This window comes from Citrus sinensis, chromosome 2 (genome assembly GCF_022201045.2).
Source record: "Citrus sinensis cultivar Valencia sweet orange chromosome 2, DVS_A1.0, whole genome shotgun sequence".
NCBI lineage: Eukaryota > Viridiplantae > Streptophyta > Magnoliopsida > Sapindales > Rutaceae > Citrus > Citrus sinensis.
The window spans coordinates 10,010,770-10,028,584 of NC_068557.1; the positions used below are offsets into that span (position 1 = coordinate 10,010,770).

Here is a 17,815-nt window from a genome sequence, read left to right on the forward strand (position 1 = left end):
CCTTTTCTTCTCTTTTTAATTCTGCTTTTAACTTTTCTGATTCCTCTAATATTTTTGGATACTGGGTTTTTATAAACCAGTCATCATAACTTCCTGGTTGAGGTTTTGTCATATGTTTTTCAATGCTTGTCCCTATTATTCCTGATTTTATTATTTCAAGTTTCTCAACTTTTTTATTTTTCTTTCGACTTATCTGAATTGTTGATAATTCTATTTTTATTTTTCCTATTTCCTGTTTTATTTCTCTCATTTCCTCTTTAAGATTTAAAAGTATTTCTTTTAATTCGATTAATGTAGTTTCCATAAAATGTAGGGGTACTAACAGCTATTTTTACTTTTGAGTGTATGTTACATCCAATCGTAACATAGGGTTAGCCTCAAAATAAATCTATATGTACAATAAAATATGGATAAAGTAATAAATTTAGAATCATAAAGATAATTTATTAATTTATTAATATTAATTAACCAATAAATTAATAATTATTAATTTATGAAGGTATTGTTTATTTTTAAAAAAATGATTACATTTATCATGTAAATTTTTACCTTAGTTTTATATTTATTATAGTCTATTTGAATAATAGTCGGCTGTCTTACATTGATCCTAATAAAAGATTTGTAGAATTTTTAATTTTTCAAGTAAAAAATGATAGTTCTACTATAGAAACCTATCTTGTGCAAAAAAGCACTTAAAGCGATATTGATATTAAATTATTTCTTATTTTGTTAAATTAATTCTTATTTCTAAACGATAATATCAACTGAAGTTTCTTTTTGCATAACACAGAGTCAATTCCAATGAGAAACAAATAACACCGAGAACATATTTTAGAAAAAACTTATAGATATTTTATATGGATTTAGTTTTAATTTAGGTAATTATTAATTTATGTAGTACTTGGGTCTTATGGGAAAATATGAATTATTTAAAAATTTTATTATCTTATAAATCTGTCGAATTATAATTTTACCACTTTAGTCCTAAGTCGAAACTGATAAAAACTATTATTTAATCAAATTTATTAATTTACCAAGTTCTATTATATAAATAAAATTGATGAAATAACAGTTAAAAGAAAAAAGTTTATTAAAAACTATATATGATTTGACATTTCAATTTTAGTACCGTTACATTTGGTTTTAGATAATTGGAGTTTTAGATATACTTCAATAAAATGATAAATAATTCGACCAAGTAAATCTTAATTGTCAATCACCCTCCACTTAGTGGTGGACAGTTTCTTGGTCTGATGTTGAAGTCGAGAGTTTAAGTTTCTCCGCATGTGTTGTGATAGTTGATTTTTCTCCTTTAGAAATAGATTTTTAGGTTAAATTTCAACTATGTAATATTAAAACTAACTTCATTAATTTTTCATATGTCTATTAGTAGATCTGCGCTGTATTATATAATATAATACTCAAATAAATAAACTAATTAATTAATTAACTCATGTACCTATTGAAGTTCAAATTTAAAACCGAATTTTAAGAAGACCACTCCTTACTATTATAGTTGGACCTTAGTTTCAACTTAATATTAACAAAAAAAAAAATCAAAACAACTAAAATGATATAAAATTAACTATTTCAATCATACAAAATTATCTATTTCAACTTAATATTAACCAAAAGAAAGTCAAAACAACTAGAGCCTACAAAACCACCAACACCCCCTTCCGTTTTATGAGAGAAAATTGTCAAAATCAGTTCAACGACATGAGACAGTTGAAGTGGTAATGACCAGTCATTTAGGCTTTGCAATTTGGTGGAGCCTGGGGTCTCGGTCTCTCAGGGCAAGACCACCCACTTGGGGTTCCCCCATAGGATTGGGAAAATTACAAAAATTTAGTGGCTGATCCTACACAAACTTTTTTCCTCCTACCGACTCCCCTTCCTGAAGAGAAACATGATCTTTTACAAAAGAAGATTTTGGCACCAACGGATTAAAATAGTAGGGTGAAAGAAAAATGGTTAAGTTCATCAAAGATTAGACAAGTTTTGATCATCTTTTCTTAAGGGTGTGTGCGTGCGTGTGTGTGTATATATATTTTCTAATTATTTGTTGTGAGCACAGACCAAGTATTTGAGCCTAAAAAAACATAAAAAAATTGTTTTCTAAATAATTGGAAGAAAAGATTTTGTGCAATGACAACGAAGAGACATGAAATATTCACATGCGTGAGAAAGTGACGTACCGCCAAATTAAAGTCTAATTGGACACGTAATAAAAATCAGTTCAATGATGCTTTCGTTGGATGCGAGCGGGACCATTGAGGTGAACTACTTTTCGTTTTAGATCCCAAAATTTGTGGGATTAAGTATTATAAAAATAAGATATGGGCTATATAATTAGGGATGGCAATTGTACCCGTAAATTCGTAAATTCGCCCAAACTCACCCGCCAAAATCCGTTCGTTGCGAATAATTTTATCCGTTGCGGGTGGGTTTAGTATTATAAATTAAAATCCGCACATGAATGCGGGTGGGTTTAGTATTAACCTTATATCCGGTGGATACCCGCATGGATATCCACCAAACCCGCAATATTTTTTTCAAATATTTTTAGTTTAATTTTAATCTAAAAATGTATAAAGAAAATAATGTCATTAATTAAATTACCAAATAGCCAAAGGCTCAAAGTTGTGTATGTGTGTGTGTGACCTATATCCTATTCTAAAGTCATAATCTAAAGAAAACTAAAGGCATTTTCCTTCGAATTAGTATTTGAAAATATTAATCTTAATTTTTATTATAGGCATTGTGTTGGATGGGTGCTTATGGTGGTGAATGAAATGAATATCTTCTCTTGGAGCTTGTTTTAAATGATAATATGAAATGTAATTATTATTTTTAGATACTAGTTTGCGTTTTTTAAATGGATTTGTGTAATTTATACTTAAATTTGAGAATTTGTGTTGAATTGATGTGGAAATTTTAATTTTTCATTTACATTATTTAAATATAAAATTGAGTATGTTATATGGAATTTGAGGTTATTATTATAAATTTATATATTAAACATTTGTGATTTTAAATACGGAAACCCGTAAAAAATCCACCGGATACCATTGCGGGTTTGGTAATTGTTAAAACCCACTGCGGGTGGGTTTTTGTAAAAAAATTAAAACCCGCTACGGATTACGGATGGATTTGGTAATTTAAATTTTGTGCGGGTTTGAGTTTGGTAATGGCAAACCCGCTGCGGACGGTGTCCATTGCCATCCCTATGTATAACAAATGACAAACTAAAAAAGTTGACCAAATATTAATGTGATAAATGATATTGGAATCTATTATTTTTATTTATTTATTTTATATGTAGGCTATTCATAATAATATTATAAATTGACTTTTTTGGAGAGCAAAGAGTGGGGTCTTGAAATTGTTTTGGTTGCACATTTATTCACATTTGAACTTTTCATAAATTAATGAAACACGTAACCAATCTAGATACCTCATGTTTCACGCTAAGCACCAACTTTCCCAAAGACAACAAAAATTAAATTAAAAAAAATAATGTAGATCTTCCGGATAACTCTTGTGTGAATTCAATCAATAGACAGACTGATGATTTTGATGTTGATCAAGTACTGAATATTACACCAGGCTAATAATTTAAATAGTTTTAATTAATAATTAAATTATTCTTTTTTTTAAGATGCTTATAAGTGGGTTTCAAATAATTTTATTTAATCAGCTATTTAAGCTTTAATCATATGATTAAAAATCAATTTAAAATTTCCCCATCTTTCTACTTATCAAAAGAAAAAAAAGGATTATCTAATTTAATTTTGTTAAAAAGGACTTATTGAGTTATATCTAATTTAATCCTAATTCAATAGAATTAGAAATGAGAAAATTCTTTTTTTAAAAATAAAAAAGGAGAAAATAATGCAGGCATTGTTATGGATTGGGATTGAAACATCCTAGCTGGATATCCATGGATCACGTTCACTGATGTTTGCCACGTGGACCACACCCCCCCCCCCCTGATTGAGTACGAAGAAACACAACTTTGATGTGGGCCCATGTCGATATGGCCGCTAAAATCCGAATAAATACCCGACAATCAATCATACAACGAATTATTTGACCAATGATAAAATAGATGGAAAAGATGACCCTTCACTAACACGAAGAGCCAGTTTAGTCTCCACCGTTCGATCTCTGAATGATCCCCGCTCCGATTTGTCACAAGTGTCTTGCTGGCACAAGTGCAAACAAGGCTGTGCTTATCTGTCACTCCACGTTTTTCAATTTTTTTTCCTTGAATGAAAGTGACTCAACGTTGATGCCACGAAAGATGTGTAATGTTAATAATATGAGGCCAAGTGAAACAATTTTTCAATTTTGTGCTACATTCATAATTTGTTGTTGCTAAGAAACAACAAGAACCCAATGGGAGAATTATATTATATAATTGGGACGCATAATAACATCATACATGTTGCATGAAAATGTTCTATTAAGAATTATTTCCTCTAGCTTGGAATACTTATCTTTTTTTTTTTTGAACATCTAGTGGGAATGTAATTAACAAGAAATGGATTTGATCGTGGACCACGATACGGCTATCAATAAAACATAATAATGTTATTGTCGATAAGATCTTGGCAGTGATCTTGGTTGCTGCTATGCATTGAAACCAAAATTATTATCATTATTTTAAATAACACTTGGCCATTACTCAAAGTTCCAAAGTAACGTGAAAAGTAGCTGCTCTCATCCGCAAATCATTATTAAGAACCAGCCTCAAGCTTATCAGGGTCTGAATATTAGGTGCAGGGCGGTTCAAATCAAATCTAGTTACAGATATTTGAAAGAATAGCAACGTTGCAAATTCAAGAGGATTTTCTGGTTAAAATATTATTATCAGCTGCATAATTTTGTTGTTGATACATTACTTGCAGAATGCTTTAACCATAATTATTTGCTACATTCCAAGCATGATTATCGCATTAATTAACTAAATGGACCCGATTCAGCAGGGACACCGGACACATTTAACCTTTTCCCAGCATTGAAAATTTTTTTCTAAGAAAATTGATAAGAATTTTCGAGTACCTCAAGTTGCCTTCTGGTTACACTGCCAGGGTGGCAAATGGGTAATTTGGCAAATTGGCTACAAATTAACACTTGTTATTCACATAAAAGGCAAGTCCAGTGCATTATTTGTAACAAGGTTTGACCATACATTTTCAGTAAGACAAATATTGAATGGTGGGAAGAGAAAGGAGTTAATTCAGTCCATTCCAATCCAGCGCCAACAACAGGATCATAATTCACCAACCCCAAAAGCCTCTGAGATTTGAAACTTGTGTTGGTTTGCTTCAATGGAGGAAAATTCCAATCCAGTGGCAAGAGCAACACAAGCCCACATGGAAGCTGATGAAGAAGAAAGAGACCCTGAAAGCAATTCATTGCAACAGCCACTTCTGAAGAGAAGCAGAACATTATCTTCTAGTCCATTAGCCCTTGTTGGAGCCAAAGTTTCCCATATTGAGAGCTTAGATTATGAGTAAATAAAACTTAAATTTTTTTTTTCCTTCTTGTAATCTCTTCTTAGAATATTCACTGAGAATTGATCAGGTGATTTTCCCTTTTGCAGGATCAATGAAAATGATCTATTCAAGCATGATTGGAGAAGCAGATCCAAAGTACAAGTGTTGCAATATATTTTCTTGAAATGGTCACTGGCCTGTCTTGTTGGTCTCTTAACTGGCTTGATTGCCACCCTCATCAATCTTGCAGTTGAGAACATTGCTGGATACAAGCTTCTTGCTGTTGTAAGCTTCATAGAGAAGGACAGGTAGGCATTACAATTGACAACATTCAATTTTCTTGAACAATATTCAAAGTTAGGAATTGGAAACTGTTTGTGATGATGACAGGTACTTACAAGGATTCCTGTATTTCACTGGGGTTAATTTTCTTCTGACCCTGGTTGCTGCTGTTCTTTGTGTATGTTTTGCACCCACGGCAGCTGGTCCTGGAATACCAGAAATCAAAGCTTATCTCAATGGTGTTGATACTCCCAACATGTTTGGAGCCACAACATTGATTGTCAAGGTAGATCAACTTATAGTTAAATTTACAAGCTCATATATGAAATGAAAATTTTTAACTAAGCTTTACATCGGTTTCAATAAGGATTTTGTGGCTTTAGTTAGAGTAGAATCTTGCTTATATTGGTGGATTGAATCGGAAGAAGAATTTCCACAGTGGGTTGATTTCTGTTCTGAAAATGACATTTCAAACACAAACTTGCCTGCTCATTGCCACTAAATTTAGACAAGGAAATGGGTCCATGTTCCAGTTTACTTCGGAAATTTATCCATTTCTTGAGTTTCGTAATATCTAGCAATCATCTGTTCTTCTTTGGCTCATAACTTTATATTAACAAAAGATTGTAGAAATCCATGAACATCCATTGAAAAATCCATTACCACTTGAAGGTTGTATAGGTTCTCAAAGTCGTTTTATGTGGCAGTTTGTATATTTCCCCCCAAAAAAAAATTTAACTTAGAAAATGAAGCTAGGAAATGGGAGCAATGAGACCTGGAATATCTGAATAATTATTACTTCTTTTTTTTTTTCACCCCATCTCGCTCTGTTTTGAATTAGTTAAGTAGGCCTGATTTCTTCAGTTTATTATGATTGTAGATTATTGGAAGCATTGGAGCTGTGGCCGCAGGGCTAGATTTGGGAAAAGAAGGGCCTCTGGTGCATATCGGCAGTTGCATTGCTTCATTACTTGGGCAAGGAGGGCCTGATAATCACCGTATAAAATGGCAGTGGCTTCGGTACTTCAACAATGACCGTGATCGCCGTGATCTCATCACATGTGGCTCTTCCTCAGGCGTATGTGCAGCTTTCAGAGCGCCAGTGGGTGGTGTCCTGTTTTCTTTAGAAGAGGTAGCAACATGGTGGAGAAGTGCACTTCTCTGGAGAACTTTCTTCAGCACAGCAATTGTGGTGGTGGTGCTCAGAGCTTTTATTGAAATATGCAATTCTGGGAAATGTGGGCTTTTTGGTACAGGAGGGCTTATCATGTTTGATGTGAGCAATGTTCCAGTTAGGTATCATGTAATGGATATCATTCCTGTAACTTTAATTGGCATAATTGGTGGAATTTTGGGAGGCCTCTACAATCACATTCTGCATAAAGTTCTCAGACTCTACAATCTCATTAACCAGTAAGCAACTCAAATGACCTGCATTGTTTCTCAATTACGCTGCATTCATATTCCAAAATCTCTGTTTGATGCTAGGTTTCACATCCAAGACTCGTTTCACAGTTAAGAAAGCTGAAAATCATAGTTCAACTTGTATTTTCACTTTATTTCATTGCAGGAAGGGAAAGATGCATAAGCTACTTCTCGCTCTTAGTGTCTCAGTCTTCACCTCAGTGTGCCAATATTGTCTTCCTTTCCTTGCTGACTGCAAAGCTTGTGATCCCTCATTTCCAGAGACCTGCCCAACCAACGGACGATCAGGGAACTTCAAGCAGTTCAATTGCCCAAATGGCCACTACAATGATCTAGCAACTCTTCTTCTTACCACCAACGATGATGCTGTTCGAAACATCTTCTCCTCCAACACTCCCACTGAATTTCAACCATCTTCCATCCTGATTTTCTTCATACTGTATTGCATCTTAGGACTCATTACTTTCGGCATTGCTGTGCCTTCTGGACTCTTCCTCCCAATTATACTTATGGGCTCAGCATATGGCCGCCTTCTTGGTATGGCCATGGGATCATACACCAATATTGACCAGGGGCTTTATGCTGTTCTTGGTGCTGCATCCCTCATGGCTGGCTCAATGCGGATGACTGTTTCACTTTGTGTCATATTCCTTGAACTAACCAACAATCTCCTGTTACTTCCCATTACAATGATTGTTCTTCTAATAGCCAAAACGGTTGGAGACAGCTTCAATCCAAGCATATATGAAATCATACTGGAACTAAAAGGCCTACCTTTCTTGGATGCACATCCTGAGCCATGGATGAGAACTCTAACTGTTGGCGAGCTAGTTGATGCTAAGCCACCAGTAATTACTGTGTCTGGAATTGAAAAGGTGTCACGAATTGTTGACGTACTGAGAAACACGACACACAATGGTTTCCCTGTTTTAGATGAGGGTGTGGTGCCGCCATCAGGACTGGCTAATGGTGCCACAGAATTGCATGGATTAATCCTAAGAGCACACCTGGTTCTAGCACTGAAGAAAAAGTGGTTTCTGCAAGAAAAAAGGAGGACAGAGGAATGGGAAGTGAGAGAGAAATTTTCCTGGGTTGAGCTGGCAGAGAGGGAGGGTAAAATTGAAGAGGTGGCTGTAACAAGCGCGGAAATGGAGATGTACATTGACTTGCATCCTCTTACCAATACAACACCTTACACAGTCATTGAGAGCATGTCAGTGGCAAAAGCTATGGTGCTTTTCAGGCAAGTTGGACTCCGCCATTTGCTTGTTGTACCGAAGTATGAAGCAGCAGGGGTAAGTTTATTAACCGTCTCTTATTGATCATTTTAGTGTAATTTGTACTGGCAATTCATTATCAATAAACTTTCTCAAAGATGTAAATATCAGTAACCTATTGTGTACTCCATTTGCAGGTATCTCCAGTGGTTGGAATCCTGACCAGACAAGACTTAAGGGCTTTCAATATTTTGACGGCTTTTCCACATCTGGAAAGATCTAAGAGCGGACAAAAACACTGAAGAACATACCTAAACATAGCGGGAGCAGCAGTTTTTCCGGAGAAAAGCCTCTCTTCAAGTTTGTTCTTGAATTTTTATATCCAGTTTAGCATTCTTTCATAAAATTCTAAAGAGATGGGTAACATGTATTCTTTGCACACACATTTGCATCAGGTGCACAAAATTTAAGTTTCTTATGTTTTGAGGAGAAAGATAAAGATGATCACATTATTATTTTACAACAGAAAAATTAGTGATGGCGTACAAAATATTTTCCATTTAAACATCTTCATGGTCTCAATTCTTCTTACATGTGGATTAGCTTATCTCTCTCCTTCTTCCATTCCTACTGCAGACCAATTGGACATGTCAAAATGCGTTTTTCTTCTTCTTTTTAGCCAATTTCTTTTTCTTGAGACCTTGACCCCTCTTGAATACAGCCAACACTTCGATGCTGCAAACAATACGCAAAATCACTTGGAATGCATACAAGTATACAACACGACAACATAGCTCCAATAATCACATCGTACTTTAATTTTCTAAAGAAAATCAGACAGGTCTCTCAATGAAATAGCAATACCTTTGTGTGCCGGGGAAGAAATTAAAACCATGGGCCTTTTCCAAATGCCACGCCTTGCTAGACAATAATGATTTGCAGTCCTGTTACAACAAATTTTCCATAATTACAATGAAAAAAATATTCCACTAAATGGTTTCAGGATAACCAGCAGAATATAAACCTAGTTCTTTGACAGTTTGACTGTGGAAGTACCTCTTTGAAGCTTTCCCATCCACAGCTTATATAAATGAGGGTTTGTGGAAGTGATTGATTCTCAGAATTTGATTTGCTTCCAATTTGAACTGAAGCCTCCTTTGCTCGTAAAATCCATGGTCTCTTTTCCTCTTTTACCATGGAGGATGAACTGAAGTCAACATAAAACAGATTTAACAATTTGCAAAGAATTAATTACTTAATTTCTCAAAGTGTGACTGAACAGAGCAGTCAGGTCCAGCAACAGATCCTAGACCTTTTTTCGTCTTTTTTCCCCCCTTTTTCAAATGAACATTGCAAAGGCAAGGGAATTTATTAAAAAGAAAGTGAATTGAGCGTTAAAAGCCACTGCGGTGGACAAAATGAGCCTTATAAGCAATAGATCCTAGAGTTGATGCCTAAGAAATATAAAAATGTCCTACCTTTCTGATAATGATTTAGCTTTACGCTCTGCTGATCCTATATTCTGTAATGCATGAACAAGAGATGAGTCCAATCCCTTTCTAGGAGGATCAACGACGAGCACATCTGATCCCACAAGCCAAGACAGAGGTTCCTAAACAATAAGTTGAGGGAAAAAAAAAAAAAGTTAGCCCTGCACCCACAACATAGTTGAGGGAAAATCTTGGGAACTCAACCAGTTTGACTGTTTTTCTCGTGTTTCATATAAAATTCAAAAAATTTGCAAATTAGCCACTTTAAACGAGAATAATTACCTTATGATCTTGTGGAAATAAAACACAGAGATATTCAAAGTATGAAGTTCTAAGGTGAATCCTAAGATGTGTATGACAATAAATTTAATTTGGAGAATTAAACACTAACTATTGAATTGTCTGCGTTGTGCCAGCTGATGTTGCCATCCACAGATTTAGGTAAGCGGCTCACTGTCTTCTCAAACGATAGCTGTGATTCTTTGTTTATCTCAACACATTTAACAGACCTGAAAAATGACAATATTAAATTGCGATCAATATGATTTTTATTTGGAATAATAAGAGTGGGGGTTCAGACACAGCATTTAAAATCATTCATTTCTTGCCTGCATTTTCTAGCAGCAGCTAATGATAATCCAATCACACCAGCTCCTGCATACAAATCAGTGACAGATGCTCCATAAGGGACATACTTTTGTAATTTCCGGAGCAAGATATCAAAAGCCTGAAAAAGTTGCATTTGACACAGTATAATCAAGTACAAAATTTTGAAGGTAGAAATAGTTAGGTTTGCTTGTTTAGCTACTTTTCAAGCCCTGTAATCAACATGGTAAGAAGCTTCATGAGATACAATAATGCCAAAGGGAGTGTCAAATTAAAATTTTAAAATCCTATACAACATCTATCGCTTCAGATAATGACATATCTCATCCTGAAATTGTATGCCAACTAATTATTGCATTAACTAAGAAGCATATATTGAGATACTGTAATGCCACTTTAAGCACTATCTTCATAAATCCTTTATTGTAAGAATTTAACGTACAAGCAAATTAACCAAGGAAAAAATGACTGGAGTAGAAATACGCATACCCGTGCGTTTGCTTGGCCAAAACTGGATGGAGCCAAAGATATATCAATTCCTCCAACATTTTCCCAAAAGTCAGTTTCTCCTAAAAGATGTCTCCACCTATTGCCAAATATTACCTGCATCATCGATAAACTTTTCTAAAATTTCAAACATTCATATCATTTGTAAATCAGCAACTATGTACAATGCTCACTTCCCCTCCCTCACCAAAAAATGTCAAGAAGGAGAATAAGAATATCTCCAGAGTCCCAACTCTACATATGTGACCTTCCTCTCAGAAGGCCTATTTGAAGAGTCAAATGAAATTGCAAAGCATCTTACATTGATTAAAACCATCAAAAGTAAGAAGCATATTCTTAATAATTGAAGCAACTATTATTGTTTTTGTTCCACCATCATTGACATTAGTTTTCTGCTATCAATAAAAGCAAAACTAATTGTACACTGAACCAACAAATACAGGGGACACCCATCCAAGCTAGTTCTTCTATTAAATTAAAAATCAAATTTTAACTCACATTATTAGTTGATGTCTGAAAGTTTGCCCATACAGAGTGAATGTAATGCTCACGGCTCCTTGAACCACCATTTCTCCATAAAAACTGCAAATTGTAATGAAGACTTGATATCTCAAAAAGGAAAAATGCAAAAGAATTGCAGCCAAAAAAAAAATCAACGTGGTGGTCACCTCGGCTAAAGACTCTAATTTGTCCGAATTGGGGGACTTTTCATTTCTTGAATTCCAAACTAAAGTAATCTGTACTTTTCCTAGAAAAGGAAACATGCTATATAACTTCAATAAAAATGGTTCAACTATTATTTAAAATGTCCAAAATTGAACATTCTATTAGAACAATGCACTTAGCTAACTTGTAACAACCATTTCTGTATCTTTCCGAGGCGGGAAGGGATGTGTTGTAAGTGGTCACAGCCATCTGCACACACATAATTTTATCAACTTTTAGATGGTTGCAATTAATAATACATTTTCAATAGGTATTCAGTAGATGTTAATTGGACTAGTCACCTGAACATATCGCAAATCACCTGTCCTATCATCCTCATCATATGGCTCAACATTTAACTCTTTAATTCCTACAAATAACACACAGAACGATATAAACAATGACTACCAAGAAATTTGCATGAAAGATCTCATAAAAACAAATAAATGTAGCATAGGCCATGGTCTAACTGTGAGCAAAGAACCTAAAGCAAGGAAGTAAAAAAAAAAAAAAAGCCTGTTTTCCAAAAATATCTAATTGAAGTTTTCTAGAAGGGGAAAAAGGAAAAAAAGCTAAATTTTTACTTAAAAATGCAAATAGAAAACTAAAGCAAACCAAACGGTAGGTTTCTTGATATTCAAAAGCTAGAAAACATAATAAAATTTAAAAAAATAAAACAGAAAAGAAAAAAAACCTTGTCTCAACAGCTCAACAGCAGCATTAATACGAGGATGATGGGCTGCAAAATCAGTAAACATCGACAATTAGTCAAAATATTCACCATTAAATACAATATACAAAAATTTAAAAGTTACAGTCCCAAAGTTAATCAACAAATATATAATTATAACAAACCTTTACAGTGAGGAATATCCACTACATTATGAGTCCCCTCCTGATACAGTCCAATCAGAGGGCTTGTCGACGTGCCGCGGACAGCCAATTTGGCTCGACACCTCCATCCGTACTGTTAATTAGCAAAGCTCGTTACCAAAATTCAAAAACCCTAAATTTTCAAAATAAAAAAATAATAATCGAAAATGAAATGAATTGAGAAATGAAAGATACATTCGTGCATACCAGTCTACAGCTATCGAAAGTGAAATCTAAAAGACCAATACTCTTGAAAAAATCAGTAGCCTCGTCGACGATGATCGGACGGTGGAGATTGAACTCGTGCGTACAACCAGAGCAGCTGAAATATTCAAAACAATTGGAATAGATAAATTGAGCTTTTTATTAATGAAATAAGGTATTATGATTTTTAATATGAAGGGGGTGCGTACGATTGGAAGTGAGGGCACTGTAGGGCGCAAGTTAGAGATGGGAGGTTGGCCGCAGGAGGGTCTAGAGGGAGAGAAGAAGGAGGAGCTGGGGGTGGAGGGTTGCGCACTGCTCCGAGTGACACACGGCAGGTTATGACCGGAGAGGGAGGACGAGCGGAGAGGAGGCACGCAGGCATTTGTGATTAGTAAGTACAGTCAAGCTCAGCAGTCGCTTCCCTGTGGCGGGAATGGATAAAGTGCGATAACTAAAATATCAGGAGGTAGGCTCACCGGGTCGGTTGAATTTCGATGGAGCCCGATCCCACTTAATTTCAAATTCATTTAAATTATTAGTTTTTACATTGACTTTCCAAAATTTTATTCTATTAATTAATCAGTATATTTTTTATTAAAACTTTTATTCTATTCGGGAGCTATTAGCACGTGACTGGATTGTTCACATGGAGCATGTGTACAGAGAAGCAAATAGTACTGCAGATTTCCTTGCTTCCTATAGCCTAATTAAACCCTTAGGCTTGCATGTTCTTCATTCTCCTCCCTGATATTGTTGGTTTACTTGGTAATGATGCTCATGACATTGCACACTCTCGTTTAGTGTTGCGGTAGCTCTTCGTGAGCCCTTCATTAATCAAAAAAAAGAAACAACCCAATATACTTTCTGAAATTATCTTTTTTAATTTTTCTTTCACAAAAAGTAACAAATAATAATCAGTGGTAACTAAACCCAGGTACTACAACGGAGTCGTTTAGATCAAAATACATCAACGTGAACGCCACTACAGAAAGTCAGAATCAAAACTTTTCCCGCAACAAACATCAGCCTACGAGTACATATACCGTGTTATATACACCCACTACACAGAGAGAAAAGGAAGGGAATTGGAAAAAAAAAAAAAAAAACTCACTAAAACGACATCGTTTTCGCTTGCGAAATCCTAATCCGTTTGATCTTGAATTTTGAAGACTTGAAGCAAAGCCCGCGCGCACAAGTCACACCAAACCACAAGTCGACGCATGGCTTACGTTAATAGGCAAAAACCGCGGAAGAGGAACCGCACTGGGAGGCGGCGAGGAGGAGAACGCCGTACCAGCAAAAAAATCCACATTATCAGACTCAACATTACTGCTACAAACTGCGATTTGCTTCTCGGAAGCGTCCTCCTTCTTGATCAAGCTAGGCGGCAGCACCGCCTCGTCGTGTTTGAGGATTTTGACCCGGCCGATCACGAGGTTATTTTGTGAGGGTAATTTGATCACCGTCAAGGACCGAGACTGATCGTCGCCAGAGCGCCGCTTTCGTCGGAGGCGATTGCTGAAGAGGTTAGGGACAGGTTTAGGGGTAGGGTTAGGGCCAGGGGGAGGTTTGTTGAAGCGAGGAGAGGATCGGAAATTGCGAAGGCAGTCCTGAGAGTGAAGGAATGCCGTCGCCATTACGCTGATTTTCTTTCGTGGTTCAGAGAGTTAAGTGGAGTGAAAGTAAAGACTAAAGACTAAGAAATGACATTTTAAGACGAGTGTTTGGGAGTATTAATAGATTTGTTCTACTCCTGGTCGGTTGAGGAAAGCCGGACTGGATTTCGCGATATAGAAGAAGCGCGTGAGCGCGTCGGCGGATGGACCTCTCGGTAATTTTACTCTTTTATCCTCCATTTTCCTTTTAATTTTACAACTCTGTAATATTTTTCTCTAAATTAAACGTGAACTTACAATATTAAAATATGCGTTGCGATTGCAAAACCACACCATTAACATAATCAAAATAGTAATTTGAAAAGTTTTATTAGATTTTTTAATAAATTAACTAAAATTTTTATTTTCTTATCCAACATGAGCGGAATTTAAATTCTTAATTTTTTGCATACTTATTTTAGGAGTTGAATGGATACAATTTTGTTAGACATCAAATGAATGTATTAATATTAAAGAACATATTACAAATGTGCACGCATAATTGTCTGAAGATGTAAAGTGTTTAAATTAGGCCATTGAATAAACGAGTTAATCCACTTTAATGTCTCTTACAAAAACAAAAAGCAATTGATCTATCTTTATAAATATATTTGCTTTACTTCTTGAACTCATAAACCAGCAATCTAACGTGCTTTATTTTAAACGCTGTTAAGATAGTTCATATTTTGGAATTAAGGAGTTAACGAGCTGATTAGTTTAGTTTGTTAATATTGCTGATGTGTAACTTGCTGAGTCAGCAGGTTAGTTAAAGTTGTTAGTAACAGTTTTTGTATTTGATCTTTGTTTTTGGTTTACACACACAACGTGTGTACAGCAGTCCAGAATATGTATATATACAGCTGTTATTAACAAGATCAATATAATTACAATTCATTTTTTCCTCTCTGATATTTTCTCCCTGGTTCGTTTATTTTCTCTGTATCCAAACACTCAAACTCTGTTCTTAACTTGGTATCAGAGCTATGATCCAAGCTGCCATGGCTTCTTCTAGCTCAAATCCAAATGTCAATCAAACTGTTTCTTCATTTACCTTTACAAATCCAATCAAATTAGACAGGTCAAACTACACAATCTGGAAGTCTCAGATCCTTTCTACAATTCGAGCCAATGGACTTGAATCTCTTCTTGATGGAACTCGAAAGTGTCCTAATCAGTTTCTGAATCAAGAAACAGCAAGCGTAAGTCCAGATCAAGTGACTGCAGTGGAGCCACAAGAAAACCCTGAGTTCAATAACTGGAAGAGGCAGGATCAGTTGCTGTTGAGCTGGTTGATGTCATCGATCAGTGTTGAAATTCTCAGTCTAGTGGTAAATTCTAACTCAGCTAATGAACTCTGGATTAATATTGAAGAACAATTTGGATCTGAAACAGGAGCTAAGAAAGTACATCTGAAAATGTTGCTTAATAATCTCAAAAAAGGATCAATGACAATCACTGAATACTTTAGCAAGCTTAAAGCTGTAAATGATGAACTAGCTTTAGCTGGAAGTCCTGTAACCAATCTAGATTTTATGACTCATCTGATATCTGGATTAGGACAGCCATATTATCCTGTGGTTGTATACATAGAAGCTAACATGTTGAAAATGTCAGTGAATGAAGCATATTCTATGCTTTTAACTCATGAAGCTAGAATTGAGAGTAATCAACAAAGTGCCAATAAAGAAACTAAGTTGAATTATACTGCCAATATAGCTCAAACTGGATCTAATAAGAAATCTAGTGGTAATAACGGAGGTGGTTATGGTAATTGGAACCAAAATGCAAATTGGAATGGAAATAATGGTGGCAGAGGAGGCTACAATAATTACAATGGAGGTGGTTATGGTAATTGGAGTCAAAATGTCAACTGGAATGGAAACAATAATGGCAGAGGTGGTTATAACAATAATGGAGGAAGAGGTGGCTTTGGTAGAAGTGTTACAGGCCAAGGAAGGGCTAACTGGTCTGATGGGAATCACTGGAATAACAACAATTCCAACAAGAACTACTCTGGACATGGAAGAGGTGATTGGAATGAATTTGGTAATGGTGTAGTTGGTCAGAATGGTGCCTTTAATGGTAACAAAGGTGTTCAGAATTCTCCTGCTATCATCTGTCAAATTTGTTTCAAGCCAAGGCATACTGCAGCTGAGTGTAGGAACAGGTTTAACAGAGATTTTGCTCCTGCATATCCACCATCAAACTTCAACTCTTATCAGTCAAACACAAAAGCTGCATTTCTTACAACTTCAGAGGGTGGTCTAGCTGATCAGGGATGGTATCTGGACAGTGGTGCTACACACCACCTCACAAACAATCTGCAGAACTTAAATATGGGAATGGAGTATTCAGGTAATCAGCTTTTACATGTTGGTAATGGTGAAGGTTTAAATATATCACATATTGGTTATGCTTGCTTTCATACATCCTGTGATTCACTCTTACACCTAAATGACATTTTATATGTACCTGCTATAACCAAAAATCTTATTAGCATTTCACAACTCTTGAAAGATAATGATATAACCATTGAGTTTGTTGCCAATCTTTGTTTCATTAAGGACAAGAAGAAGACTGTGCATCTGGCTCAAGGGATTGCTAAAGAAGGATTGTATCAGCTGCTGTCAAAGGATACTTTTCTTTCTAAATCCTGTTCTCTAGCCTATGTACCTAGGTCCATGCTTTCTGTTATTAGAAATTCAGCTTCAGTTCTGTCAAATAAAGCTGAAAATAAACCTTGTATTGATTCAGTAGATTCTAAGAGTCATGTAAACATTACCAAATCTGATATTTGTGGAAATTTACTGCATCAACGACTTGGTCATCCAAATAAACTTGCCTTGAAAAATATCATGCCTCATTTGTCTCTTAGACCTTCTATAACATTGCCTGATTTCTGTGATGCATGTCAGTATGGAAAACTTCATCAGTTATCCTTTTATTCAACTGGAATTAAAACCTCAGTACCTCTTGAGCTTATACATACTGACCTTTGGGGACCATCTCCCATGCCCTCTATCTTACATGGCTATAGGTACTATATCAGCTTTGTAGATGATTACACCAGATATTGCTGGATTTTTCCTTTAACTCTCAAATCAGAAGCCTTAGAAACCTTTCAAAGCTTCAAAACATTGGTTGAGAAACAACTTAACCTCTCCATTAAGTCAGTACAATCAGATTGGGGGGGAGAATTTAGAAGCTTTGTAACCTTTCTCCAACAAGAGGGAATAAGTTTCAGACATAGTTGCCCTCATACACATCACCAAAATGGGGTGGTAGAAAGAAAACACAGGCACATTGTTGAGACAGGACTGACATTACTTGCTCAAGCCCAAATG

At 35.5% G+C, this 17,815-nt stretch overlaps 3 protein-coding genes across 3 annotated transcripts; 1 reads left to right on the forward strand and 2 right to left on the reverse strand.

Moving 5' to 3' along the window:
• Nucleotides 1–5,160: 5,160 nt before the first annotated feature.
• Nucleotides 5,161–8,995, forward strand: LOC102628105 (chloride channel protein CLC-b). The gene is made up of 6 exons (XM_006469981.4): nucleotides 5,161–5,521; nucleotides 5,612–5,812; nucleotides 5,895–6,072; nucleotides 6,667–7,199; nucleotides 7,357–8,506; nucleotides 8,626–8,995. The coding sequence occupies exons 1-6, from the start codon at nucleotides 5,337–5,339 to the stop codon at nucleotides 8,728–8,730; spliced, it is 2,352 nt and encodes a 783-aa protein (XP_006470044.1). The 5' UTR covers nucleotides 5,161–5,336; the 3' UTR covers nucleotides 8,731–8,995.
• On the reverse strand, nucleotides 8,885–13,332 carry LOC102628392 (uncharacterized). Its single transcript, XM_006469982.4, has 15 exons — nucleotides 13,023–13,332; nucleotides 12,817–12,931; nucleotides 12,592–12,703; nucleotides 12,431–12,475; nucleotides 12,039–12,106; nucleotides 11,892–11,946; nucleotides 11,700–11,779; nucleotides 11,530–11,613; nucleotides 11,014–11,127; nucleotides 10,527–10,645; nucleotides 10,310–10,427; nucleotides 9,907–10,040; nucleotides 9,485–9,635; nucleotides 9,293–9,372; nucleotides 8,885–9,163 (listed from the first exon to the last, which is right to left on the reverse strand). Exons 1-15 carry the CDS (start codon nucleotides 13,196–13,198, stop codon nucleotides 9,079–9,081), a joined length of 1,536 nt encoding a protein of 511 aa, XP_006470045.1. The 5' UTR covers nucleotides 13,199–13,332; the 3' UTR covers nucleotides 8,885–9,078.
• Nucleotides 13,333–14,012: 680 nt separating this feature from the next.
• LOC107175849 (uncharacterized) lies at nucleotides 14,013–14,453 on the reverse strand. The gene has a single exon (XM_015527627.1). It carries the CDS (start codon nucleotides 14,451–14,453, stop codon nucleotides 14,013–14,015), a length of 441 nt encoding a protein of 146 aa, XP_015383113.1.
• Nucleotides 14,454–17,815: the final 3,362 nt, after the last annotated feature.

Excerpts from the sequence above, each read along its gene's own strand:
- LOC102628105 (XM_006469981.4), top strand. The coding sequence starts at position 5,337 with ATGGAGGAAAATTCCAATCCAGTGGCAAGAGCAACACAAGCCCACATG. Across the intron at positions 7,200-7,356 it reads CTCTACAATCTCATTAACCA|GAAGGGAAAGATGCATAAGC; the intron begins GTAAGCAACTCA and ends ATTTCATTGCAG. Across the intron at positions 8,507-8,625 it reads CGAAGTATGAAGCAGCAGGG|GTATCTCCAGTGGTTGGAAT; the intron begins GTAAGTTTATTA and ends CTCCATTTGCAG.
- LOC102628392 (XM_006469982.4), bottom strand. The coding sequence starts at position 13,198 with ATGCCTGCGTGCCTCCTCTCCGCTCGTCCTCCCTCTCCGGTCATAACC. Across the intron at positions 9,636-9,906 it reads GCTAAATCATTATCAGAAAG|TTCATCCTCCATGGTAAAAG; the intron begins GTAGGACATTTT and ends TGTTGACTTCAG. Across the intron at positions 9,373-9,484 it reads GATGGGAAAGCTTCAAAGAG|GACTGCAAATCATTATTGTC; the intron begins GTACTTCCACAG and ends TTGTTGTAACAG.
- LOC107175849 (XM_015527627.1), bottom strand. The coding sequence starts at position 14,453 with ATGGCGACGGCATTCCTTCACTCTCAGGACTGCCTTCGCAATTTCCGA.